Genomic DNA, 22,886 nt, shown 5'->3' with positions numbered 1-22,886 from the left:
CTTTATTTCATTATGGGAAGTGCTGGGCTCATGTCTGTGCCTCACGCTCACAACCTGATATATAGTTGATGGACCCCATTGACTTCCATTGTATTTTTATTTATTTTTTCTACTATGGAAGTCAATGGGGTCCATTCAACTGCCTGGTTACCAACATTCTTCAAAACATCCTCATTTGTGTTCAGCAGAAGAAAGAAATGCATACAGGTTTGATACAACTTGAGGGTGAGTAAATGATGACAGAATTTTCATTTTGAAGTGAACTAATCCTCCTTTCTATGCATGACGTCAACAAGCTAACTATGACCACATTGATTGGCTAATGGGGGAGAGGTCTCTGTCAGTGATAGAAATATTGTAGAGTGAGGTATCATGTTGCCATGTTCAAATTAAGATTTTAAACTAAAAATGTTACAATATTCAAATAAAGGTTTTATAATGTAGGCTAAGTGCCTCTTACATGTCTGCATCTCGAGAGATTGGAGAATTCAAGTGACAAATTATGTTTAATAAATAAGTTCAGGAGGAGCACGTTCAAACAGTCTATAGGGGTGCATTTTTTCTTCTCTGTGAATTTCCACAAAAAAAAAAAAAAACATTAACGTGCAACAAGTAGGTTACGCGCTTAAGTCGCTAAAATCAATTTCTCATCATTAAAGTCATTTTGGCTTCATACTTTTGGCATAAAGTTAAATATGTGTCATACTTGACCAGAAGATGTTCAAATAAATTAGACAAGGAAGTTGTAGGTTGTGTTTGAATAATTACGTATCTGAGCTGAGGTAAATTAAACGCAATTCTCGCGTATCCTTGCTAGATGAAGAATGAGACAATGGGCCCTATCTTGCACCCAGCGCAATTGACTTTGTACACCGACGCATGTATCATTCCTATTTTGCACCCGCGCAAAGCGGACTTTTCCCTCCACAGACGCACGTCGGTTAACTAAGAAATACACTTGCGCTCCCCGAGGCGGTTCAGCGCAAAGAGGAGGCGTGTTCCGGCGCAAACGTTCCATCATGCTATTTTACAGGGTTAGAAAACAATTCCGCCACTGACCAAAAAAAAAACAGTTTAAAGTCAGTGGCGCGTTGCGCATGTTATTCATATGCTATTTTAAGGGCCATAATCAATGTAGCGTGTGCACAACGCGCATACACTTTGATTCTCTCATCTACACACAGACGCAGCAGTTATCATTTTTGCAAATCATACATTATTACGATAGATAGATTATAATAGCCATTATAATAGGAATCCGCTATAGAACAAGCGCGCCTGCGCTTAAAGGGAATGTGAGATGTCGCTCTGATTGGTTTATTTCACGTTACGCCCAAACCACACCTATGAATAATGAAGCTACTTCAGACCAACCCATTTTAGATTTGCGTCGGACGCAAGAGTAATTTATCCCACCAGTATAATAGCAACAGCTCCCAAGACCCGCCCACAAAGTTACTTGCGTTTTGCGCTTGATACTTGCGTTTCAGATCGTTAAAATAGGGCCCAATGTGTTAATTGTTAAAAGGATTTCAAGTAAATCATTCAAGTTATTTTTTCAGTGTATATTGTTTGAGTAAGATTTACAAACAAAGAGTGAGTGAAATGTATTGAGTATTGCAAAGTAAACTTCAAATGAGTAAGTATAAATTACTCCACAAACTCTAACTGGCCAAGTTAAATTTACTTAGCCTATGCTCTTTGTTAATTTTACCTAACTTAGTTAAATGTCCATACATGTCACATTTGCTTAAAAAATAGGAGTGCAAAAACGTGCAAAAAAAAAAAAAAAAAAAAACGTAAATTTTACATCGCACCCTGGTACACTCGCACGCAAACAACTCAAGACACACACATCCATTTGAACATTTGACCTCTCTATCATTAATATGCCATAAATGGTAACGTTTGTTCTTTGCACAGGACACCGGTTGTTACTTCCTGATATCATGTGTATAAATATTACCCCTCTTCACTCAATAGATATGAGAATATAACTGTATTGCACAGGCTCTGGCTCTTCACAAAATCTGCTAAAGGCAACAATTTGAAAACCAAGGTGAGTTTTTGGAACAGAAACCTTCTGAATAAATGTTCTACCTGAAGTATTTTTGAGCTTTGTCTTTAAATGCATTGAGAATCGCAGTGTGCAGCGTATGAGTGCATGCAGACATTTAACTTTTCCTGCTTATTATTTTCAGGTTCATCATGGCAATGCTGAAAAGTTGTCTGCTTCTTTTCATTATCTTCTCCATGGGGAATACAGAAGGTAACCAAGACATTTATTTTGTAAAAACCTAAACATTTTGGAAATATGAAATATTCTATTGACTAATAATTCCATGATTATTAAGGAGTTTACAGTGTATAAAGTACACATATTTTCAGCATATAATCACACAAACATAAAATAAGCTACATAAATAAATAAATAGAAACAAATTCTTTGCAGTGTATATTACAAGAGATGTTAATGGACTGGATGGACTGGATGTTGATTTAGCCAGAAAATGCCCCGCTACATGGGTAAAATTTGGACTCCGATGCTACAAGTACTTTTCTCATCCGACTAAATGGATCACAGCACAGGTAATGTGTACAACAAGATGATTTGGTCAAACTTAATATTAGGTGTCTTTAACTACATCTTAAAAGACAGATGTAAAGACATGTATGTACACAATAAGTGCATTGTATCTGCGTTTTGTGACATCTGGATAAATTTTCCACGCAAAATAACACAGTCATACTCAAAAACGATCTATCGAATGTTACCGTCATTGTGAACCAAGTATTGAGGTCTCTGTGTTCATGTAGTTTGTTACTTTAATTTACTTAGATAAAGTATGGAATTTACTGAAGTTAGTTAAGTAGATGTTACTTTATTCTATATGTGAAATTAAATAAATTAAATATTATTAAGTAATATTTACTTAATTACTTCAATTAAATGTCAAATGAATGTTAAGTTCAATAGTAAGTAGATTTTACTTGATAACAGGCAAGTTGTAGAGAGCAGTAGCAGTAAAATTTACTTTACTTGTTAGTGCAAGTTGTTACGAGGATTTTATCAAAAGATCAATTAGAGCAGACTTTGATTGCAAATGTCTAAAATGTTGTCACTTTTGCTTTATGCTACAAAACATTTGATTTTGTATATTGACAATAAAAAAAAAAAAATCTGTCTCTTTAGAAAAACTGTCAAAGTCTTGGAGCGAACCTCGCATCTGTGCGTAAAAAACGGGAAAATGATTTCCTGCTGAGTCTGGTGCCTTCTTCCACACCTACTTGGATTGGTGCTCATGATGCTTTAGTAAGTTCAGATGTGTGTCCTACACTCTAAAAGAACACTGGGTTAAAAACAACCCAAGGGCTGGGTAAATAAAGGACAGAACTCATGCTGGGTTAATTTTACAAATTGGGTTGTTTATTTAACCCAGCATAATGGGTTGATTAAGCCATCAGAGTTGATTCTTTTTTATTATTATCTCTTTCCTTCATACATGAACGAACGTCTATGGATTAACTTAAATCCTACAAACGTTTTTAAAACACTCGATACATGCTTGCATGATCATTTCCTTCATTTCAATCACATTTTACAGTACAGTATATTTTATATATTTTTTTATACATATTGACAACATTTAAGCTTGTTTCAGAAATATTAGAAGTACAAATTAAACATTTATAAGTAATTCAAGTGTAATCGACAAGTCTCTGTTGTCCCGTTTCCATCGTAAACAGCGCTGGATCTCGAACAGGTGTTGTGCCGAATTTCAACCCTGCCAAATTATTTCCCGCCTAGCATTGGTAGGTTTAGGATTAGCTGTGGGGGAGGGGGTGGGGTTAAGATTAGGCAATCAGGTACTGACTTCAACGAGGGCGGTGATAATTTGGCAGGGGGTCGAAATTTGTGTCATGTTCAGCGTGAGAACTTTAGACCGCCGCCCTGCGTTTCACTCGTAGCCGAAATATGCTTTGACTGACTACATAACGTCCATAAACAATCAGTGCACAGTTCTGAGAACATATGAAGAGTTCAGATGCAAAAGCCTCTAAGTGCCATCTGAAATTTTCATCTAGAATGATCATTTTTATCAAGCTCGTATATTTAAGTTCAGTAATTTCACTTAAATGACAATAAATAGGTAATTTGCATTGCCATTTAAATAAAATTACTGAATTTAAATATACAAGCTTGATAAAAATGATCATTCTAGAAGAAAATTTCAGATGGCACTTAGAGGCTTTTGCATCTGAACTCTTCATATTTTAATATCATACGTATATATGTTCTGTATATTTTTTAATAAAACTTTATGCAAGGCATCAGACGTTTCCATCAGGCGAAAAGAGCGACGCGAATCACGCGACACTAGTGTAAAAGGTGACTCGCATCGCGCCTCTGTATGTTGCTTTGCATAAAATGTAAACAATATACAGCACAATAACGAATTTAATAATCAAATTAAATGTACACAAACCTGTATTTTACAGAAGACATAGGCCTGCACCATTTTGACGGAGCTGCGCTCTCTCCTGAAGAGACCTGTGGCAAAAGCCTGCGATAAATAACACACTCCCTGGTTTGTTACGTCTGACCCAAGCTCTGGGTAGCACAAGAAAACTACCAACATACTGAAAAAATAATAACATTTTTTTGTAAAGAGAGTGTAAAGAGACCTTTTTGTTTGTCTAAAAAATAAAAATTCAGCTTTAAACAGTAAAGGCAAAGTTTCTAATGAAGATGGTTTTACTTCAAATCTGAGCTTAATTGGCTTCTTCCTGAAGTCTGACAACTGTAGTGCACTCTTTGTATTCACTCTCTCTCTTCACTCTTTAGGATGGACATTGGATGTGGAGTGACGGAACTGTGTTTCTGTATACCCACTGGTGCGCTGGAGAACCTAACAAAAATCCACATGGTTATGAGAACTGTTTGGAGATCAACTATTCCTGTAAGAATGCAGTCTGTTTTTTAATACTTTCAATTATAATTTACAATCCTACAATTTTACATCATACAGTAACATGAAATTACTCAATTTGGATTTCACAGGCCTTAAATTAAATATTCCATTTCATGTTGATTCTAACACTATAATGATCAGAATAACTGATTTCATTATTTCACCTTTCACCTTAAACAGCTAAACGTTGCTGGAACGACAGGGGCTGTTTCCACTCAAGGCCCTATATTTGTGTTAAGGACCTGCGAGACCGTCAAGCTGCTCCACAGTTACTTTGATTGAACTACATTTTTCCAACATTATATTGTCAAAAATGTTATTCTGAAATCAAATATCTTCTAAACTTTAATCTCTTTTCAGTATCTTCTCTGAAACATTCCTCAAATTAATAAAAGCATTGAAAAAGCAAACTGTGCATTGTGGATGATAATGTATGTCAAAATATAAGTATATTGTGTTGCAAGGTTTGAGGAAATAGTTATTAAAATAGCATTAAATGATGTCATCATCAGGGGCGGGGTTTATGCTGTAACTGCACACACGTTTCATCATTGGCAAAGAAGACATCTGCATGTTTGTTTCCTGGATTATAAGCAAATATAGAACTAATATAGGACCCTTTTAGTTTTCTGTCTTATAAGATATCGCATTATTTTGGTGTGACACCTCTGCAAACAAATCAGAGATTGAGTGACTGTTTGAACGAATCAAACTGAATCACAAACAATTTCAGACCATTTTCTAAACCTGTTTAATTAGATCAATAGTGATTCGCTCACTATTCTGGCATTGCTAATTCTGATTCTAAACAGCTGATAGAAAACACAAAGGAATATTCTCGGGTCGAAAGTAATCTACAATATCAGAAAATGATTTATCAGCAATATTTTACTGGGGCACAGTGTATTTCAAAAAGGGTCCAGCGACGCCCACAGATCTGTATGGTATCGCAAAATTTTAAAACTATGAAAATCATTTTAATTCAGCGATCTGCACCAAAGGCAGCAAATTGGTTTTGGTTTAGGCCTATTTTTAGATTAAACTAGTTTTAATAACATACTTAATTTTATTTGTAAATTGGTCATCAGTTAATTTTACACTTGCACAATTATTTAGCAAATTTATTATCTTTGAAATGTGGGTGATTTCAGTGAGCAAACATACTCATGCAGTGATCCTGCAGTTAAGCAGTGTGACACTCTCAGGGTCATATTCTTACAAAGGTCATATCATTTTTCTGCCAGTGTCTGGGTAATTAAGAATAATAATAACTAAAAATAAGAATAAATGCAATGAATGACTTACAATTTATGATTTATGTTTGATAGTTTATTTTTTTATTTTAAACATTTATTTTGTTTTCATCAGTATGGACGAGAAACTAAACGCTGCAAACAATCTTGCTTTTATTCTTTTTTTTTTCTCAGTAGCATAACAGTGGTCCTGACTCCTGTCCATAAAACATAAAGGTAGAAATTCATAGAATGAGATCAAGATCATAATCAAATAGAAAATCTCACCTTAAGTTTCCTTCATAGTGGTAAAGTCCAGATGCAGTGATGAGGACAGCTCAAGATATCCACTCCTGCTCCAGTTCTGTAGGATGATGACGAGTCAGGGAACAAAACACAGGTGTGGGTGAAGAAGTGTTGATCCTACAAATAATACAAACCACGTGTTTTTAATATTTTTTTTAATTTAATTTTTTTTATAAATTAATATCCCTAATTAGCAAATATGTAGTTAGTGCAGTGTCCTGGAGGATTCGAGTAGGCTACCTAGGGTTGTTTACTAGTCAAAGTGCCCACTTCTCTGTGCTTTTCTCAGTCTCTGTGATCTTCTGGTTTGATGTCTCGGTTCCCTCCTTCAATGTGTGTCTGAGGGACTTTTCACCTGATTCATCATCATCTTCATTCAGGTGAAAATCTGCTCAATTACAGCACGTCTCCTCAACAACACACATTATTTTAGGAATCATTCTTGAATGGAGCACAGGACTGAAACTGTTTACTCGCAGTTCCCTTTCAAAGGAACTCGCGCTGCGTCAAGCGCTGCGGGAACGCCCCTGCGTGATTGCGTCATGAAGCACTCGTGAAATCAGTCCAATGGCGTGACGGGACGTCATAGGCGGGTGACGTCATTGACCAGGAAACTATAAAGCACCCCCCAGACCAAACAATGACAGCTTCTGTGTCTTCACAAGCGCTCTATGTGAAATCGTATCTGTCTATTTGATGTGTGTTTGTCTCTCTCTATTTATATATTATGGAAGGAAAGCAGCAATTTAAGCAGTGTGTCACTCCCTGCCCTCGTTTTATTACAGGTAGGGATACACACGAGCTTTGTGTGATGTGTTTGGGACTGGAACATGCCCAGTCAGCTCTCGAGGGGGCTGGCTGCGAGCATTGTGAAAAGTTGTCAATGAAAACTCTCCGGTCCCGCCGAGCGCTCTTTGAGGAGGGCGCTTTGGCTCGCGTTCCCCAGGGCTCGGGTCCCGCTGCTGCTGAGGCACGGCGAAGACGCTCGTCCTGGGGTTCGCAGATGGATTTAACGGCGGGGTTAGAGACGGGTGATCCCCTATCTCTTCCTTTAACCGTTGAATCCGGCGCTTCAGTTTGCGAGTCAGAAGCACGCGCGGCGGTTTCTTCTGCTTGCGCTGAAGCGCAGGTGCAACAGCACTCCAGTTCTGAGGAACTGGATGTTGTGAGCCTGAGTGAAAATGAGTTTACACAATCACACACAATTACACACACACAAGAGGAGCTTTTGGAGGTTATCACTCGTGCTGTTGCTAGATTAAATCTGGACTGGCCAGCCGGTGAACAGGAATTGGGTCAAACAAAAAGTAAATTAGATGAACGATTTCTGCCAGCTAGATCTCAACCTCCAAAGCGGGGCTTGCCGTTCTTTCCTGACCTCCACACCGAGGTGTCGAAGTCATGGATTAGACCAGCATCATTCAGAGTTTTTAACCCAGCGACGTCTGAATATTCAAATATAGTAGGGTTAAAGGAACATGGTTATGCGGTGATGCCTCAGGTGGAAGAGACGCTTGCTAGCTATCTCTCCCCTGAGTCTGCATCATCGCTGAAAGCCCCGCAGCTGCCCACTAAACCAGTGAGAACGACATCGGTTTTAGTGGATAGGGCATACTCAGCAGCAGGTCAGGCAGCCGCCAGTTTACACACTATGGCTGTCCTACAGGCATATCAAGCCGATCTTTTAAAAGATATAGATGATGAATGTGAGGAAGTGGGGAGAGAAACAATCGCGGAGATCAGGAGGGCAGCTGATCTGTCTCTTCGGGCCACCAGGGAAGCGGCGAAATCTATCGGCCGCTCTATGGCAGCAATGGTGGCCACGGAGAGGCATCTCTGGTCAAATTTGTCTGACATTAAGGAAAGAGATAAAAAAATTTTGTTAGATGCTCCTGTCTCCCCTACAGGTCTTTTTGGTGACTCAGTGAATTCGGTTGTCGAACGATTTCAGGAAGCGAAAAAGCAGGCAGCCGCATTTCAAAAGTTTCTTCCCCGAAAAGTCTATGTCTCTGGGGCTGCTGGGCGGGAGCAGCCCCAGTCGAGTATGTCCTCCTCTCACAGAGCTCAGCAGAAGGTGAGCGTGGCTGCCCGTGCTCCCCCACAGAGAGACTGGGGACCGGGACAGCGCGCTCAGCCAAGGTCTTCCCGAGGTAAAGCAGGAAGGCCTTGGCGAAGAAGTCCTGACGCCAAGGGTGTCAGGATTTCGATGGCAGTCCCCTCCGAGGGGAGTCGGTGTGTCGAGGCACCCGTTTCCTCTCGGTGCCATCAGGAGGCCGTGTTGCCAACCCTGCCACCTCCAGTGTTTCAGGGCGCAGTGGTCCTCAGCGAGTACTCATCTCTATGTCCGCCCTGTATAGATGTATAGAGAGGGTTCCTCCCCACAGCAGAGAGTCAGGGTTTTACAGCCCGTACTTCATAGTTCCAAAGAAGGGTGGAGGGCTGCGGCCCATTCTAGATCTGCGCCAACTAAATCGGGCAGTCAAGAAATTAAAATTCAAAATGCTCACGTTGAAGCAGATTGTGTGTCAGATCAGGTCCGAGGACTGGTGTGTCACGATAGACCTAAAAGACGCATATTTTCATGTCTCCATCCTTCCGCAACACAGGAAGTTCCTCAGGTTTGCTTTCGGGGGCGAAGCGTACCAGTATCGGGTTCTTCCCTTCGGCCTAGCACTGTCACCCCGCACGTTCACGAAGTGCGTGGATGCAGCTCTGGTTCCCTTGAGACTCCAGGGCATCCGCGTGCTGAATTATATAGACGACTGGCTCATTCTGGCGCAGTCAGAACTTCAGGCGGCCCAGTATCGAGATGCTGTGCTAGCCCATATGAAGACGTAGTATGGGACACAAAGACCATGAGAGCCCGTTTGGCGCCCGCCAGGATAAAAACGATCCTGGAAGCCGTGCGCAGGATAAGACTAGGCCAGTCACTCACTGTAGTACAGTTTCAGAGAATCTTGGGTTTGATGGCAGCAGCGTCCAACGTGATTCCTTTTGGCCTGCTGTACATGAGACCCTTACAGTGGTCGCTCAAGACCAGGGGGTTCTCCCCGAGGGGAAATCCGTTTCGCATGATCAAGGTCACGCGGCGATGCCTACGTGCCTTAGTTATGTGGAAAGATCCGTGGTTCTTGTCCCAGGGTCCGGTGTTGGGAGCTCCTTGTCGTCGCTTAACGCTAACGACGGATGCTTCCCTCACCGGTTGGGGGGCGACCATGAGTGGTCGCTCGGCTCGGGGTCTGTGGAGCGACCATCAGCTTTCCTGGCACATAAACCAGCTGGAGATGATGGCCGTGTTTCTGGCACTCAGACACTTTCTCCCAGACCTCAGGGGCCATCATGTGTTGGTTCGCACGGACAACACAGCGGTGGTCTCCTATATAAATCGCCAGGGGGGTTTACGATCTCGCCGGCTTTGGAAACTGGCACATCGAGTTCTGATTGGGCCCAGGGGAAGTTGCTATCAGTTCGAGCACTGTATATTCCGGGTTACATGAACAAGACGGCAGACTCTCTGTCGAGACAGGGAGTGGTGCCGGGGGAATGGAGACTCCACCCCGAGGTGGTGGAGCTCCTTTGGAGTCGATTCGGGCAAGCTCAGGTGGATCTGTTTGCGTCTCGAGAGACAACGCACTGTCCCCTATATTATTCCCTGACGCACCCAGCCCCCTTGGGGTTGAATGCCATGGTACAGACGTGGCCGAGGCTATGTCTGTATGCCTTTCCCCCCCTGGCGTTACTGCCAGGAGTTCTGGAGAGAGTTCGCCGGGACGGGGTTCGGCTCTTATTGATAGCCCCGTTCTGGCCGGGCCGAGTATGGCTGTCGGACATTGTGTCCCTCCTCGAGGGTCCTCCATGGGAAATCCCGGTCAGGAGGGACCTTCTCTCCCAGGCGGCGGGGTCAGTGTTGCACCCGCGTCCGGAGCTGTGGAGACTGTGGGCCTGGCCTCTGAGGGGGATCAGCTCATAGGCTCAGGTCTTTCTACTGAGGTAGTGGAGACCATGTTGCAATCCAGAGCTCCTTCCACGAGGAGGCTCTATGCCCTAAAATGGAGAGTTTTCGTTGCATGGTGTACAGGCCAGTCTGTGAATCCAGTTGACTGCCCAGTAGGTTCAGTGCTAGATTTTCTTCAAGAAAAGTTATCTTCGGGGTTGTCCCCCTCCACCATGAATGTATACGTGTCAGCGATATCTGTCTATCACGTTCCTCTAGAGGGTGCGTCAGTGGGGAGACACCCATGGGTAACTCGCTTCCTCCGTGGTACTTTGAGGCTAAGGCCTGCGGCACACTCGAGGGTGCCGACGTGGGATTTGGCCATTGTACTAGAAGGCCTAGCCCTGGCCCCCTTTGAGCCTATTGAAGAGGTTCCAGAGAAGTTTCTCACATTAAAAACTTTGTTTCTTCTATCTATCTCTTCTCTTAAAAGGATCGGGGATTTACAAGCATTGTCAGTTGCTCCCTCGTGTCTTGAGTTTGCGCCTTGTATGGTGAAAGCGTTCCTGTTCCCAAAGGAAGGATATGTGCCTAAGGTCCCCACTAATGTGGCGGGTCCAATAATGCTGCAGGCCTTTTCTCCGCCTCCGTTTCAAAACCAGGACCAGGAGAAATGAAACTTACTTTGCCCAGTTAGGGCTTTAGATGCATATGTCCACAGAGCTGCCCAGTGGCGCAAGTCTGATCAACTGTTTGTGTGTTTTGGGTCCCCGAGTAAAGGGAAGCCTGCATCTAAGCAGACTTTAAGTAAATGGATAGTCGAGGCTATCTCACTTGCGTATGAGTCGGCCGGTCATCCTTCACCACTAAAGGTCCGAGCCCACTCGACTAGGAGTATGGCTGCTTCTATGGCCCTATTGTCAGGGGTTTCACTTCAAGAGGTATGTGATGCGGCAGGGTGGTCCTCTCCGCACACTTTTGTGAGGTTTTATAACCTGGATGTGGCTTCTACTTCGGGTTCTCGGGTGTTTGTAGTTTAATGTGCATTACGATTTCACATATACAGGCACTTGAGGACTATGGCGACGTGGGTATTCAGTTCCCGCAGCGCTTGACGCAGCGCGAGTTCCCTTGAAAGGGAACGTCTCAGGTTACGTATGTAACCATGGTTCCCTGAGAGGGAACGAGACGCTGCGTCGCTTTGCCATACTCCCGGCATGCCTGTGACCAACTTGTTCGACCTATCAGAAGCTATCATTGTTTGGTCTGGGGGGTGCTTTATAGTTTCCTGGTCAATGACGTCACCCGCCTATGACGTCCCGTCACGCCATTGGACTGATTTCACGAGTGCTTCATGACGCAATCACGCAGGGGCGTTCCCGCAGCGCTTGACGCAGCGTCTCGTTCCCTCTCAGGGAACCATGGTTACATACGTAACCTGAGACGATTTTCTGATGTTTTTTTTCAACTTCTAAGAAAAGTGACATGAAGTCAGATTTACAGCTCATGCGGAAGACAATATTCATTTTGATGCCGCCAATGACGTCACGTGAACACGGCTTCATCCAGGGAGATGTACACAAGAACATTCATTTTAATCAAATAAAGAAAATTATTCGAAGTTCTTTGTGAATAACAATGAATGACAATTAATAATTCCGTAGCTGCCATGTTCCTAATCGTAAATAATATCCTTCATCAAACCTATATGTGTTCCCATCTGCTTCTGTATTGTAAACAACCTCCCTAACTGCATTTCTACAATCCTGCCAGTTCAACGCTGATAGTTTCCGTTTCTTTTTACTTCAACATGCGCTAATACTCAAAGAAAGCGGATATTTAAACACTCAGAAATAACTATAACAACACTTGACCACTAGAGGGATTAATCACGTTCCCACCCAGAATAAATGTGGTAGCTATTTGCTTTGTCAAGCGTCAAAGCCTGTACTATTTTTATAAAGGATATTAATAATGTTCATTGCCATGGTATAGAGCGATTGAACATGGTAATTATATGTCTCCACAAAATAGTACAGTTATTGTTCCTATTATACAATTATAATTTGAGATCTTCAAAGAGTGTAAAATAAAATTATAAACAATGTCACTCATGTCTTAATCTATTAAATTTCACTATAATAACTGTTGCTGTTTCCCATGATCTTTATTATTATTATTATTTGTAAGAACAACATCCCACACAACGTGCCCTTATCATCACCTTATTTTTCAGATATGAGCAGACACGGCCATTTGTACTTTTAATGTGTCTGGCTTCCAGTGTCATATGCCTCCTTACCATTTTACCATATTACATATCCTACCATATTATTTTAATGGTTTGTCTTAGTAATTATAAACATGCTGGTTTGTAGCAAACAGTTTAAAGTTACACTGTGTATTTTTCAACAGTAAGTTGATTCTTAGCAAAAAACACTTTGTTCTTTCAAAATGATATGTGCTCATTAATGTGTAATTACTTCTACCAACTAATCAAGTATTCTCGTAAGCGTAGAATCTGCCATTTAGAATACATACAAGCGAGTCGCTCGAATGGCGGCAGCCATGTTGCGCCTCCATCTTGAAAATACATTAACCAATGAGGGACATACCTGGAAATTCAAGCTTCGCCTTTCGCGTTTTTACACTCAGTGGCACGTGACGAATGCGAAGAGGAGATTACTCGCGACTGCCGGCAGATTTGAAATAATACGGCCACCGTAGGAGTTAAAACGCCCTCGGAATGGGAGGGGCTAGAAAGTAATATTCAGGTGGTAGTCATAAACAATTTCACCGCTAGATGGGAGAAAATCCTACACAGTGTAGCTTTAAAGTTAACTGAACTTTGATATATTCTTCTCGTTATTTCTCTATAGCTGCTAATAAATAGGAAGTCTCGCACATTCTGTGTTCAGCTTACTTCTGCGAGGAGGAGTACTCCACACACACTGTGGAGGGCTTTGACAAATGAAAGTATTTGGCTCTGACATGACAAAACATTTACATGACAGAAACAGGCATCACAATACACTTCTAAATGAGCGGTCCAGAGTGATTTTGCCAGCCCTTTTACTCACTCTGGATGAGTTCAGTTCTTGGAGAGTGTGGAGAGGTGTACCAGTGATTCTCTCAGCAGTCCGGACTATCCGCTGTAGTCTTCAGAGGTCTGACTGGTAGCTGAGCAGAACCAGACAGTGACAGAAGTGCAGAGGACAGAATCAATGACGTTAGAGAACTGTATCAGCAGCTCCTGTGAGAGTTGAACTTCCTCAGCTGGAGAAGGCAGGGCAACCTCTGCTGGGCCTTTTTCACAATGGAGTCAATGTGACTGTCCCAATTCAGGCCCAGGAACCTGAATGTCTCCACTGCTGCCACTGTGCTGTTCATAATGGTGAGTGGGAGAGTGCTGGGATGTTTCTCCTGAAGTCCACAATCATCTCCACGGTTTTGAGTGTGTTCAGCTCCAGGTTGTTGTGACTGCACCAGACAGCCAGCTCTTTAACCTCCAGTCTGTAAGCAGAAACATGAGGCTGATAAGTGGTGTCGTCTGCAAACTTCAGGAGCTTGACAGAGGGGTCTTTGGCAGTGCAGTCGTTCGTGCACAGGGAGAACAGCAGTGGGGAGAGAACGTACCCCAGTGCTGGCTGTCTGTTGCAGTTATAACAACCTGGAGCTGAACACACTCAAAATAGTGGAGATGATTGTGGAGATGAAACATCCCAGCACTCTCCCAGTCACCATTATGAGCAGCACTGTGGCAGCAGTGGAGTCATTCAGGTTCCTGTGCACCAACATCTCTCAGAACCTGAATTGGGACACTCACTTTTGCCGCGTTTCCACCGAAATGACCTGGAACAACTTATCCCAGGAACTTTTTTACCAGGAACTTTTTTCCCCCAGACCTGTTCCTAGCCGTGTTTCCACCGCGGGCTAAAGTATCGTGAAAATTAGGCAAATAGTCTGGTGTCGTAGGACAGTGTGCGACTTTACATTTCCCACTGGATTTCATCCTCTGAATTTAAGCTTAATAAAGCCTGAACCTCGTCATCGGCCCATCGGTGGCATTTTTTTAAACTCCTTTGTTGATTCGAATAGCAGACGACTGTTAATGCATGCACCGCAACAGATGGTGGTTGAATAAAATGTTGCGTGGAGTCGACCAATCAAAATGCGGCATGAACTCAACCAATCAGCATGTTCAGCGCTCAAGTCCCACCCCTGAAAGTTCCGGAACTTTGAAAAAGTACTTCCTTGCGAGCAGGGACTTTCGAAGGGGGGAAATATTTACCCGGAACTTCATTTAGATCCTGGTTCCTGCGGTGTAAACACAACGAGTACCACCCCAAAGTTCCTAGTTCCTGGGGCAAGTTCCTGCGGTGGAAACGCGGCAATAGACTCCATTGTGAAAAAGGCCCAGCAGAGACTGTACTTTCTTCCCGGGTGTTGGATGAGAATTTTCCCAGCCTTACTGGCTGCTGCCTGTCTGTCAGGAAGGTGATGATCAACTGACAGATGGAGAACTATGGAAGTAAAATAATGCCAAATGTTTTTGAAACAAAAAAGCTTTTTGTATTGCACTACTCGAAAAAATAGGCATTGCATTAACCCTGCTTGCATTTTAAAGCATTGTATTTTCAGGGCTTGCATTTTCTATGGGCTGAAATTCAACATGGTTGTATATTTAAGCTGTAAAAAATTTCAATTCAAAACATTTCACACTCATTTTCATTATTAAAAATTCAATTATCCATATTCATGTTTCAGATTTCACTTCCAAAATGTTCATTCTGTGTGCATCATGTCTGTGCTCTGCACGTATATTATGGGCACGATGAAAGGAGAGAAGCTAAATGAGCCCGATTCCAACCAAATCTGTAAAAAAAAAAGGCAGATATTACTTATATTATTGGTCACATGTTTTTGTGTGTGGGCCCAATTTAGGTGATTACCTGTTTCTACTTAAAGTTCACTTTTCTCTACTTTTGCATTGTACCTGATGAAGACCTGATAGTCGAAACGTTGTGCTTTAAATAAATTTATTTTTTATTTATTGTACGTGTCCTATTTTTTCTACTTTGCTTTTTTGGTGCTTTGCTTTTGTTTGTTTTTTTTCAATATTGAAATTGGTATAGAGAATTGTGAAATTTTCCTGGTATCTAAAATTTAAATATCATAATATATTATTATCATATCATATCCAACAAATACATGCTTGATATATATATCATTATCATTAAATAAATTACACTCATACAAAGTTTTGGTCATATACTCGTGATTGTAATATTGACCAAAATAATCATGAGTATGATTTATGCCCTAATTGAGCAGCCCTAGCATGTGCCTGTGCTGTTAATGCCTAAATCCACCACTGACTTTTTTTAATTTATTTTTTACCTTTTCTGATTATTGTGATCCTGCATGGTAATGTGTGTTTCAGTAATAGTAAAGGTTAAAAGCACAACAAAAAAAAATAAATAAATAAAAACAACCCCACAGAGATAGTTAAGCATCATGGGACATTAACTGGATTTTATTCAACAGTTTCTAGCTCTGAACATTTGTGAGTCTCTTAAAACCCTTGTGTGGATTCTCAACAATCCCAAAACTCATCCACATTTACCAGACATTTATCATACATTAACTGAATTTAACATAAAATTTGGGGGAGAGTGCAAAGTTACATAGATAACATGGTAAAAACCTACAATTTAAAAAGATGCCCTACAGGGATTGATGTTAAATCTCTCAGATATTTGTATTTATTTTGAACAGGGTATTTTTCAGTTTTACTCTGTGTGTGGTCAAGAAATCCCAGCTGACTTTAAACAGCCATTTTATATGTCCTAACAGCACATTCTCAATGTATTCAGATCAAAAGTTAATGATTGATATACATGAAACTGCAGAATAACAGTATACATTTAATTTTGGTTTAAATATTAGCAACAAACAGATGTTTTTGGTGTATTTTTACAGTATTGCATTCAACTGACTCAAACCACAGAAGGCCTCAGCTTTAGATCTGAAAAGAAATGCGGTTTTATCTGTTGACAGAATGAGCAAGAGAAAGTGTCTGTACTGGACTTTTGTGGTTAATGTGTATCAGTGTTTGCTTGTCTTGAGGTGTGAATAGTGTGAATGTGTGAATTTTGTGAATCTGGTGGGGTTGAAGAACATCAACAATTTGACTTCCTCTTTATGCAAAACATAACATTTACTGCAAAATAAAGTACAGAATGGAAAATGTTTATTCTAAATATATTCTCTGTGAGATCTTACTGTGTGAATGTGAAATATTAGTATAATTTACTATGTGTATGTATTCAGCAGCATTTGCATCTCTCTATATATCCATGACCCCATATACTCCTGCTGTGATCCTACAGAGAAGTGTTAGCTTCAGTTATTTGCAGCTCAAGCAACACTTAGTTATTTCTGAGAAGTTTCCACTATTCTTGTTATCACGCCTAGGTTCACACATCTTATGTTGATCTGTTAATGTCACACATCTATTTTACACTATTACAGTTTTTCTTGATTACTTGAACACATTTCTTGAAACTATGCCTCGTATTCTCAAAACTGTAAACACAAATCCATAACGTCTCACCCAGTTCCCCAAACATCCTAAATTCAGATCAAAATGAAGCTCTACACTCAAAACCATTCACTCTTGCTGAAAAATCAAACTTTTACCTCAGGACACACAAGCCCTCAAAATCACACACACTACAACATAGTCTAACACACTGGTGCAATAAATTCAAAACAACATTTCCAAAACTGGTAAGTTTTGTTGCTTGTGGTTCCCCCCTCACAAACCTTTTCACATGATGAGCACAAACACACAACCAATGGATACATTGGCACATTTTTATTCATTCATGTACTACACAGTACAACACACACACACAGTTTTACTTTTTTTTATTCTCTCCTTTATATTTACTTACAGTAAGATGTGTGTGACCATCATATGACAGTAAAAGAGCCACACAAACCTTATTATAATATGGAATTGTATTGGAATAAGAGTGTTGGTCGTGACAGGAGGGCCTCCACTCAAGGAGACAATATGATGAACACATCTAAGAATATTCCACATATGGTTGAAATACCATCATTGGCCTAGAAAGATAACAACAGTCAAGACTATAAAGGAGAAAGGATGCCCTCCCTTCACTGTCACACTCCACAGCGACTCTGTGTGACTGTATGACCGCTGGCCTTTTCTTGCAAGAAAATAAACCTCATCAAAGACTATTGGAAATGTTTGTCTCTTATTCAGTGATAGAATTGTGTTTGCCACCACACCTCCCTGAAGGTTCTCGAGGCGACGGTAAAGCGACTCAAATTTGGCCTTACTCGTAGCCCAGCCTCCCTCATAGTCCTACCACTGACAAAGACATGGGCAACTAGAGTGGCAGAATTTCATCTGAGACTGCTTGTCTTCTTGCCCTTCCTCCTCCTCCTCCTCCTCCTTATCCCTCCTCAATCTCTTCCCTCATGTCTTTCTGGTTCCAAAACGCAATAAACTGATTTGGGCGGGCCCATTTATATATCTATTGAAGGATCAGATTGATGTGTGTTCAATTTTGACTCTTAGTGTTTCCACTTGGGTAATTGTGTGCTAACTGAGCTGAAGCTGTGCTGACTTGAGTGAACAATATTGAATGCTAGTGCTTTCTAAATGACAACATGGTCTAGGCAATGAGAAATTAAGGGATTTGTGTGTAGAGTTTTGCAGTGACAGTTCAACAAATCTGACTCATGTGTCGAAACAGGGAATAGTGTTTATAGTTTAGGGAAATGGGTGTGCTCTTTGATAAATGGCATTATGGTTTTGAAATTTTAGTTCAAAAGCCTGGTTATAGTGTTTAAGCAATCGAGAAAAACTGTAAAAGCATCCAAAAATACTTTACTACCATTTGCCTACAAAATGGTATAATTACAGTATCTAACAGCAGGGCCTAACAAGGCTATGCTAACCAGCTAAACTCTGAGCCCCTGTTATTAGAGAGTCATAGACGAGCACTCTCTAGTGTGCAAAACTAGAGTTTACCTCTACAAAAGTAGCTCTACTGTTAACAGATGGGGCAATATAAATATATCTCATAGTGGAGCAGCATATCAATTATAGTTTGAATCTAACTTTAGGAAAATAATAAATAAATCTTACCAAAAATACTTTAAATATTTTTGTGTATATTTTTGTAATGTTCAGGTTCAGGTAAAAATGGTCTATCTACAAGTAAAGAGTCATTCACAAATAAGTTCAGCTTAATAAAACCTTCTTCATCACTGACAGACAAGACATTTGTTTGGTTTCAAAAGACTGTCCGGAAAGATTCACTTTCACGTTACAAGTGAAAACGATTCATGGAGTCAGACATTAAAGGGATGTTTACCCAATAAATGGAAATTCTGTCATCATACTCATCCTTGTGTTGTTCCAAACCTGTGTGAATTAATTTCTTCTACTGAACACAAAAGAAGATATTTTGAAGAATATGGGTAACCAAACAGTTGATGGCCCCCATAGGCCTCATAGTATGGGGAAAAAAATTATATGGCTGTGTCCGAAATCGCCCCCTATACCCTTAAACAGGGCACTTGTCTGAGTTTATTATGAAATGTAAGACAAGAATAATGTTTTCGGACATGAAAACATAGATGTTGTTGGAGCTATTTCCTTGTTTTGTAATTAATTTAATAATTAATTTACTTTATTTTGTTTCTCCTTAAATAATTTGCATGATTATTTTATTGATGTAGACACAGAATGTTAATGTTATTATTTTAGTTAATTTGAGTATCTTTTTGGGGACTTTTATTTTGATTGTACTGAGCACCTGTTGGCAGGTATATATTGGTGATTACACTTAGCACAGGCAGGTACTGGGAAAGGTTGTTGGTTTTTTACCAGGGAAAGAGAGGCTGCAGACGTTATTTGTATGCTTGCTTAAATGGAAATAAACCGCATGAATGATACGCTTGCCTGGACATTGGACTTATTGTGCCCTGCGTAAGATGCAATCCCAGCAGTGCCTCAGTGGCCGGTTTGATTTTGAGTTTGTTTATTTTATTTTGATTTCTTTTTTGATTTAAGACGAGGACAAAGATGTTACTATAGATGTTATCTTTTGTTTTGCTGTAAATTAATCACTAACACTAAACTGACAATAGAATAAGCCACTGGGAGACCGTGGACGGCTGTACATTCATTGTATTGCATTAATTAAAAGCCACATCTCATTCTAGCGTTTAATGCTGAGGAGGACACAACTAGGAAGGACGCAGCCTCTGTTTATGAAACACCCATTGAGTGCACTCATTCAATCCCACAATGCACCGCAATAACGAGTTTACAACTGATGTAGGGTGTGTCTCTCCTAGTTCAGTCCTTCTGAGGCTTGTAGACTAGTGTCCTCCTCAGCATTAAAACGCTAGAAAGAGAGCGCATGGCTTCATCACACATGTTCCTGCCCACATGGTCACGGCACGAAAATACTCTTAAAACTTAATTTAGGAAAAATAAATATATTATATTATTGTCAGTTTAGTGTTAGTGATTAATTTACAGAAAGAAAAAAAAAAAGATAACACCTATGCTTCCATGTCCGAAAACATTCTTGTCTTACATTTCATAATAAACTCCAACTCGTTTTCTATCAGTTTATTTTCGTAAATTGGAATGTGTGCATTGGATTGTGGGTGATTTATTGCACGTTATGCCCAAAACACACCCATTACTCATTAAAGGTGAACTAAGTAACTTTTTTTACCTTAACTGAACAGCTTCGGAGTCATTGGAATGGTTATATTACTTATTTCGGGTTGAATGGTGGTCATTTCGCACCCCCCTGGTGCCCGTGAGCGGAAAATACGCACTTGCAACTTTGAGCCGGCGGGCCGCCGGCCGCCGCGTCAGGAAGTCTCGCGTGATATCAGGTCTCGCGATGTAAACAATTGCTTTACGGCCAAAAGAAATCTGCTAAAATGCTGTCATTATTGCGCTCCCTCACGCTGTCCGAACCCGAATGAAGACGTTTTAAAGACTGTCCCATCTGCTTTGATGTCGTTGATCTATAGCCTCTGGTGTCTGAGAATCACCAACGAGTTTTTACAACAGTGTTGTCAAATATCTATTCCGAAGCTGTGGGGGGAGCTCTAGAGAGAAACCTGCGAGCAAAAAGCGAGAATACAGCGAAGAAATCCCGAAGCTACTGAGTGCTGCTTTAAGAGAATAGGGACAACCCTTTTAGACCATGCGCCGGGTGCGACGACCATTTTCCCGTCGTTAAACTAGCAAAAGTGGATTCGGACACTTGCAGTGTGCGCTTAGATTGTTAAAATAGGGCTTCCCAGTGTCTAAATTCACTCACTCGTTTTCATTCACTATTGCAAGTGGACTATAGAGTATAGAGTTGAGCAGGGTTCACCAATCTCGGTCCTGGAGGGCCGCTGTCCTGCAGAGTTTAGCTCCAACCCCAATTAAACACACCTGAACCAGCTAATCAAGGTCTCATTAGGCATACTAGAATCTTTCAAACAGGTGTGTTGGAGCTGGTTGGAGCTAAACTCTGCAGGACAGCGGCCCTCCAGGACCGAGATTGATGAACCCTGGAGTAGAGCATAGAGGGCGATTTCAAACACAGCATATCTATGGAAGTCAATGGGGACCAGAAACGGTTTGGTTACCGACATTCTTCAAAACATATACTTTTGTGTTCAGCAGAATAAATAAATTCACAGGTTTGGAACAATACAGTGAGTAATGACAGCATTTTAATTTTTGGATGAACTATCCTTTTAATTAATCATTCAAACTGAATCGCGATTCGATTCAAACCATTCTTCTAACCCGTTGACCAATTCATTGAAAAGAACCGACTCAAAAGAACAATTAATTCACGACTCGGATTGGTTCTAATTCTAAACAGCCGACAGAAAATACCAGACACGTGATTGGCGAGCCTATTAAATTTATATAGGACTAAATAGGGTTTACTTGTTTTTTTAAATGCCGACTTATTTATACATAACGGTCCATAAATCTGCATGAATTGCTCTTAATGCATTTACGTCAGAATCGTTTTAAACGATGCAAATTCTGCACTTCAAAAGATACAAGAAAATGCATAATTGAAATCGTATTCACACGTAATTCAAGAAGCAATTTAAAACAAAAATATGTTTGAAGCAGTAGTAGCCTACAGTCTCGGAAACATTAAGTTCAATCGCAAATGTCTCAAAAAGGCGTTTACCAAACAAAATCTCACCTTGAGGGATCCTGATGGCGTCAAACTCCAGACTTCTGAGGGACTGATTAAGATCTGCACCTTTTCCAGTTTTGCAATCCCTCACTCGTTCCAAGTCTGTGCGAATGTTCCATGTTTCATTAGTAAATGTGATCACTTTGTACTTGCAAATTACATCTGTGCAATATTATTTTTGATTCAATGTTAATTTGCCCAACTCACAAAGTGATACTTTCCAACTTCTGCTAAGAAACGTGCAATATAATGCCACTTAAATCATATTTACAACTCATGCGGAAGTCCATAACTTTCGTTTCAGAGATGCGCGTACAAGTGACGTCTCGCAAATGGCGGCACGCAGCGAGATGTGATGCACACATGATAATCATTCGCTTTTAAATAAATGAAATTGATCGAAAATGACACTAGGCTACATTATATTAAAACCTCTCAGTAAACGTTTTCGGAATATGGTGTGTGTGTACGGCTCTTCTCTGAACGGTAGGCTACAGACAACACCTTTGGTTTCCAAACATTACAGGGTGCGTGCGCAGACCAGAGGCAGAAAGCCAGATTGGTGAGCTGGACTGGTCCTCTACTGCAACAACCTTAAGTATTGAAGCTTTCCTTATTGTTTGTATATAACTGCAGACTCAATAAAACGTGGTTTTAGCTGGATCTGTTTGTCTGTCTTTAATTGTGCAGTGTTATTGTGATGTATGAATTATCACGTTAGGCTAGTAATGTTATAGCCAGTGTTTGCAGTGCAGCATCTACTGGACATCCCGAATTTACCTTGCTTTACCTTGAGTTTCTTATCCTATTTTTAGTGTGTGATGCATATCCCCTGTGATCGTTGTTCAATAATAAAAAAATAAATAAAAACTGCAAAGCTGCCATAAATCCTGAACGTCATCGGGAAATGGACCTTTTTTGGTCGGAAGGCGGAAATATTGTCTATGATATAGCCAGAGGGAGCAGCTCTTAATACAAACAGGAACAAAAAATAAGGATGATTTATAAAAGGAAAAACAAACATTCAAATAAACAAATTTAAATAGATAAACGGGAAGAAATTATAACAACATAAGGGAAGAATTCATCCTTTTTCAGCTATTTACCTCAGTAGGGAAGTGTTTCAGGGTACCTTTCAGAGTTTTGAAGGATTTTATAT

The 22,886-nt window shown here is 40.7% G+C and overlaps 1 protein-coding gene and 1 long non-coding RNA gene across 2 annotated transcripts; one reads left to right on the top strand and one right to left on the bottom strand.

Moving 5' to 3' along the window:
* Window positions 1-1,976: 1,976 nt before the first annotated feature.
* On the top strand, window positions 1,977-5,373 carry LOC307169892 (ladderlectin-like). The gene is made up of 6 exons (XM_079890784.1): window positions 1,977-2,059; window positions 2,202-2,269; window positions 2,453-2,589; window positions 3,194-3,313; window positions 4,847-4,961; window positions 5,154-5,373. Exons 2-6 carry the CDS (start codon window positions 2,209-2,211, stop codon window positions 5,249-5,251), a joined length of 531 nt encoding a protein of 176 aa, XP_079746910.1. The 5' UTR covers window positions 1,977-2,059; window positions 2,202-2,208; the 3' UTR covers window positions 5,252-5,373.
* A 1,126-nt stretch (window positions 5,374-6,499) lies between these two features.
* On the bottom strand, window positions 6,500-22,006 carry LOC307169903. Its single transcript, XR_013823237.1, has 3 exons — window positions 21,935-22,006; window positions 21,734-21,829; window positions 6,500-6,628 (listed from the first exon to the last, which is right to left on the bottom strand). It is a non-coding gene; the product is annotated as an uncharacterized lncRNA (long non-coding RNA).
* Window positions 22,007-22,886: the final 880 nt, after the last annotated feature.

Source organism: Squalius cephalus (genome assembly GCF_949319135.1).
Source record: "Squalius cephalus genome assembly, chromosome: 13".
Lineage (NCBI taxonomy): Eukaryota > Metazoa > Chordata > Actinopteri > Cypriniformes > Leuciscidae > Squalius > Squalius cephalus.
Note: the sequence above shows the minus strand (reverse complement) of the source record. Positions and strands in the feature narration are given on the sequence as shown.

What these genes read in the sequence shown, in the direction of transcription:
- LOC307169892 (XM_079890784.1), top strand. Translation starts at nt 2,209, where the DNA reads ATGGCAATGCTGAAAAGTTGTCTGCTTCTTTTCATTATCTTCTCCATG. An exon ending in CTAAATGGATCACAGCACAG is followed by an intron (nt 2,590 to 3,193) that starts GTAATGTGTACA and finishes CTGTCTCTTTAG; the next exon opens with AAAAACTGTCAAAGTCTTGG. An exon ending in TTGGTGCTCATGATGCTTTA is followed by an intron (nt 3,314 to 4,846) that starts GTAAGTTCAGAT and finishes TTCACTCTTTAG; the next exon opens with GATGGACATTGGATGTGGAG.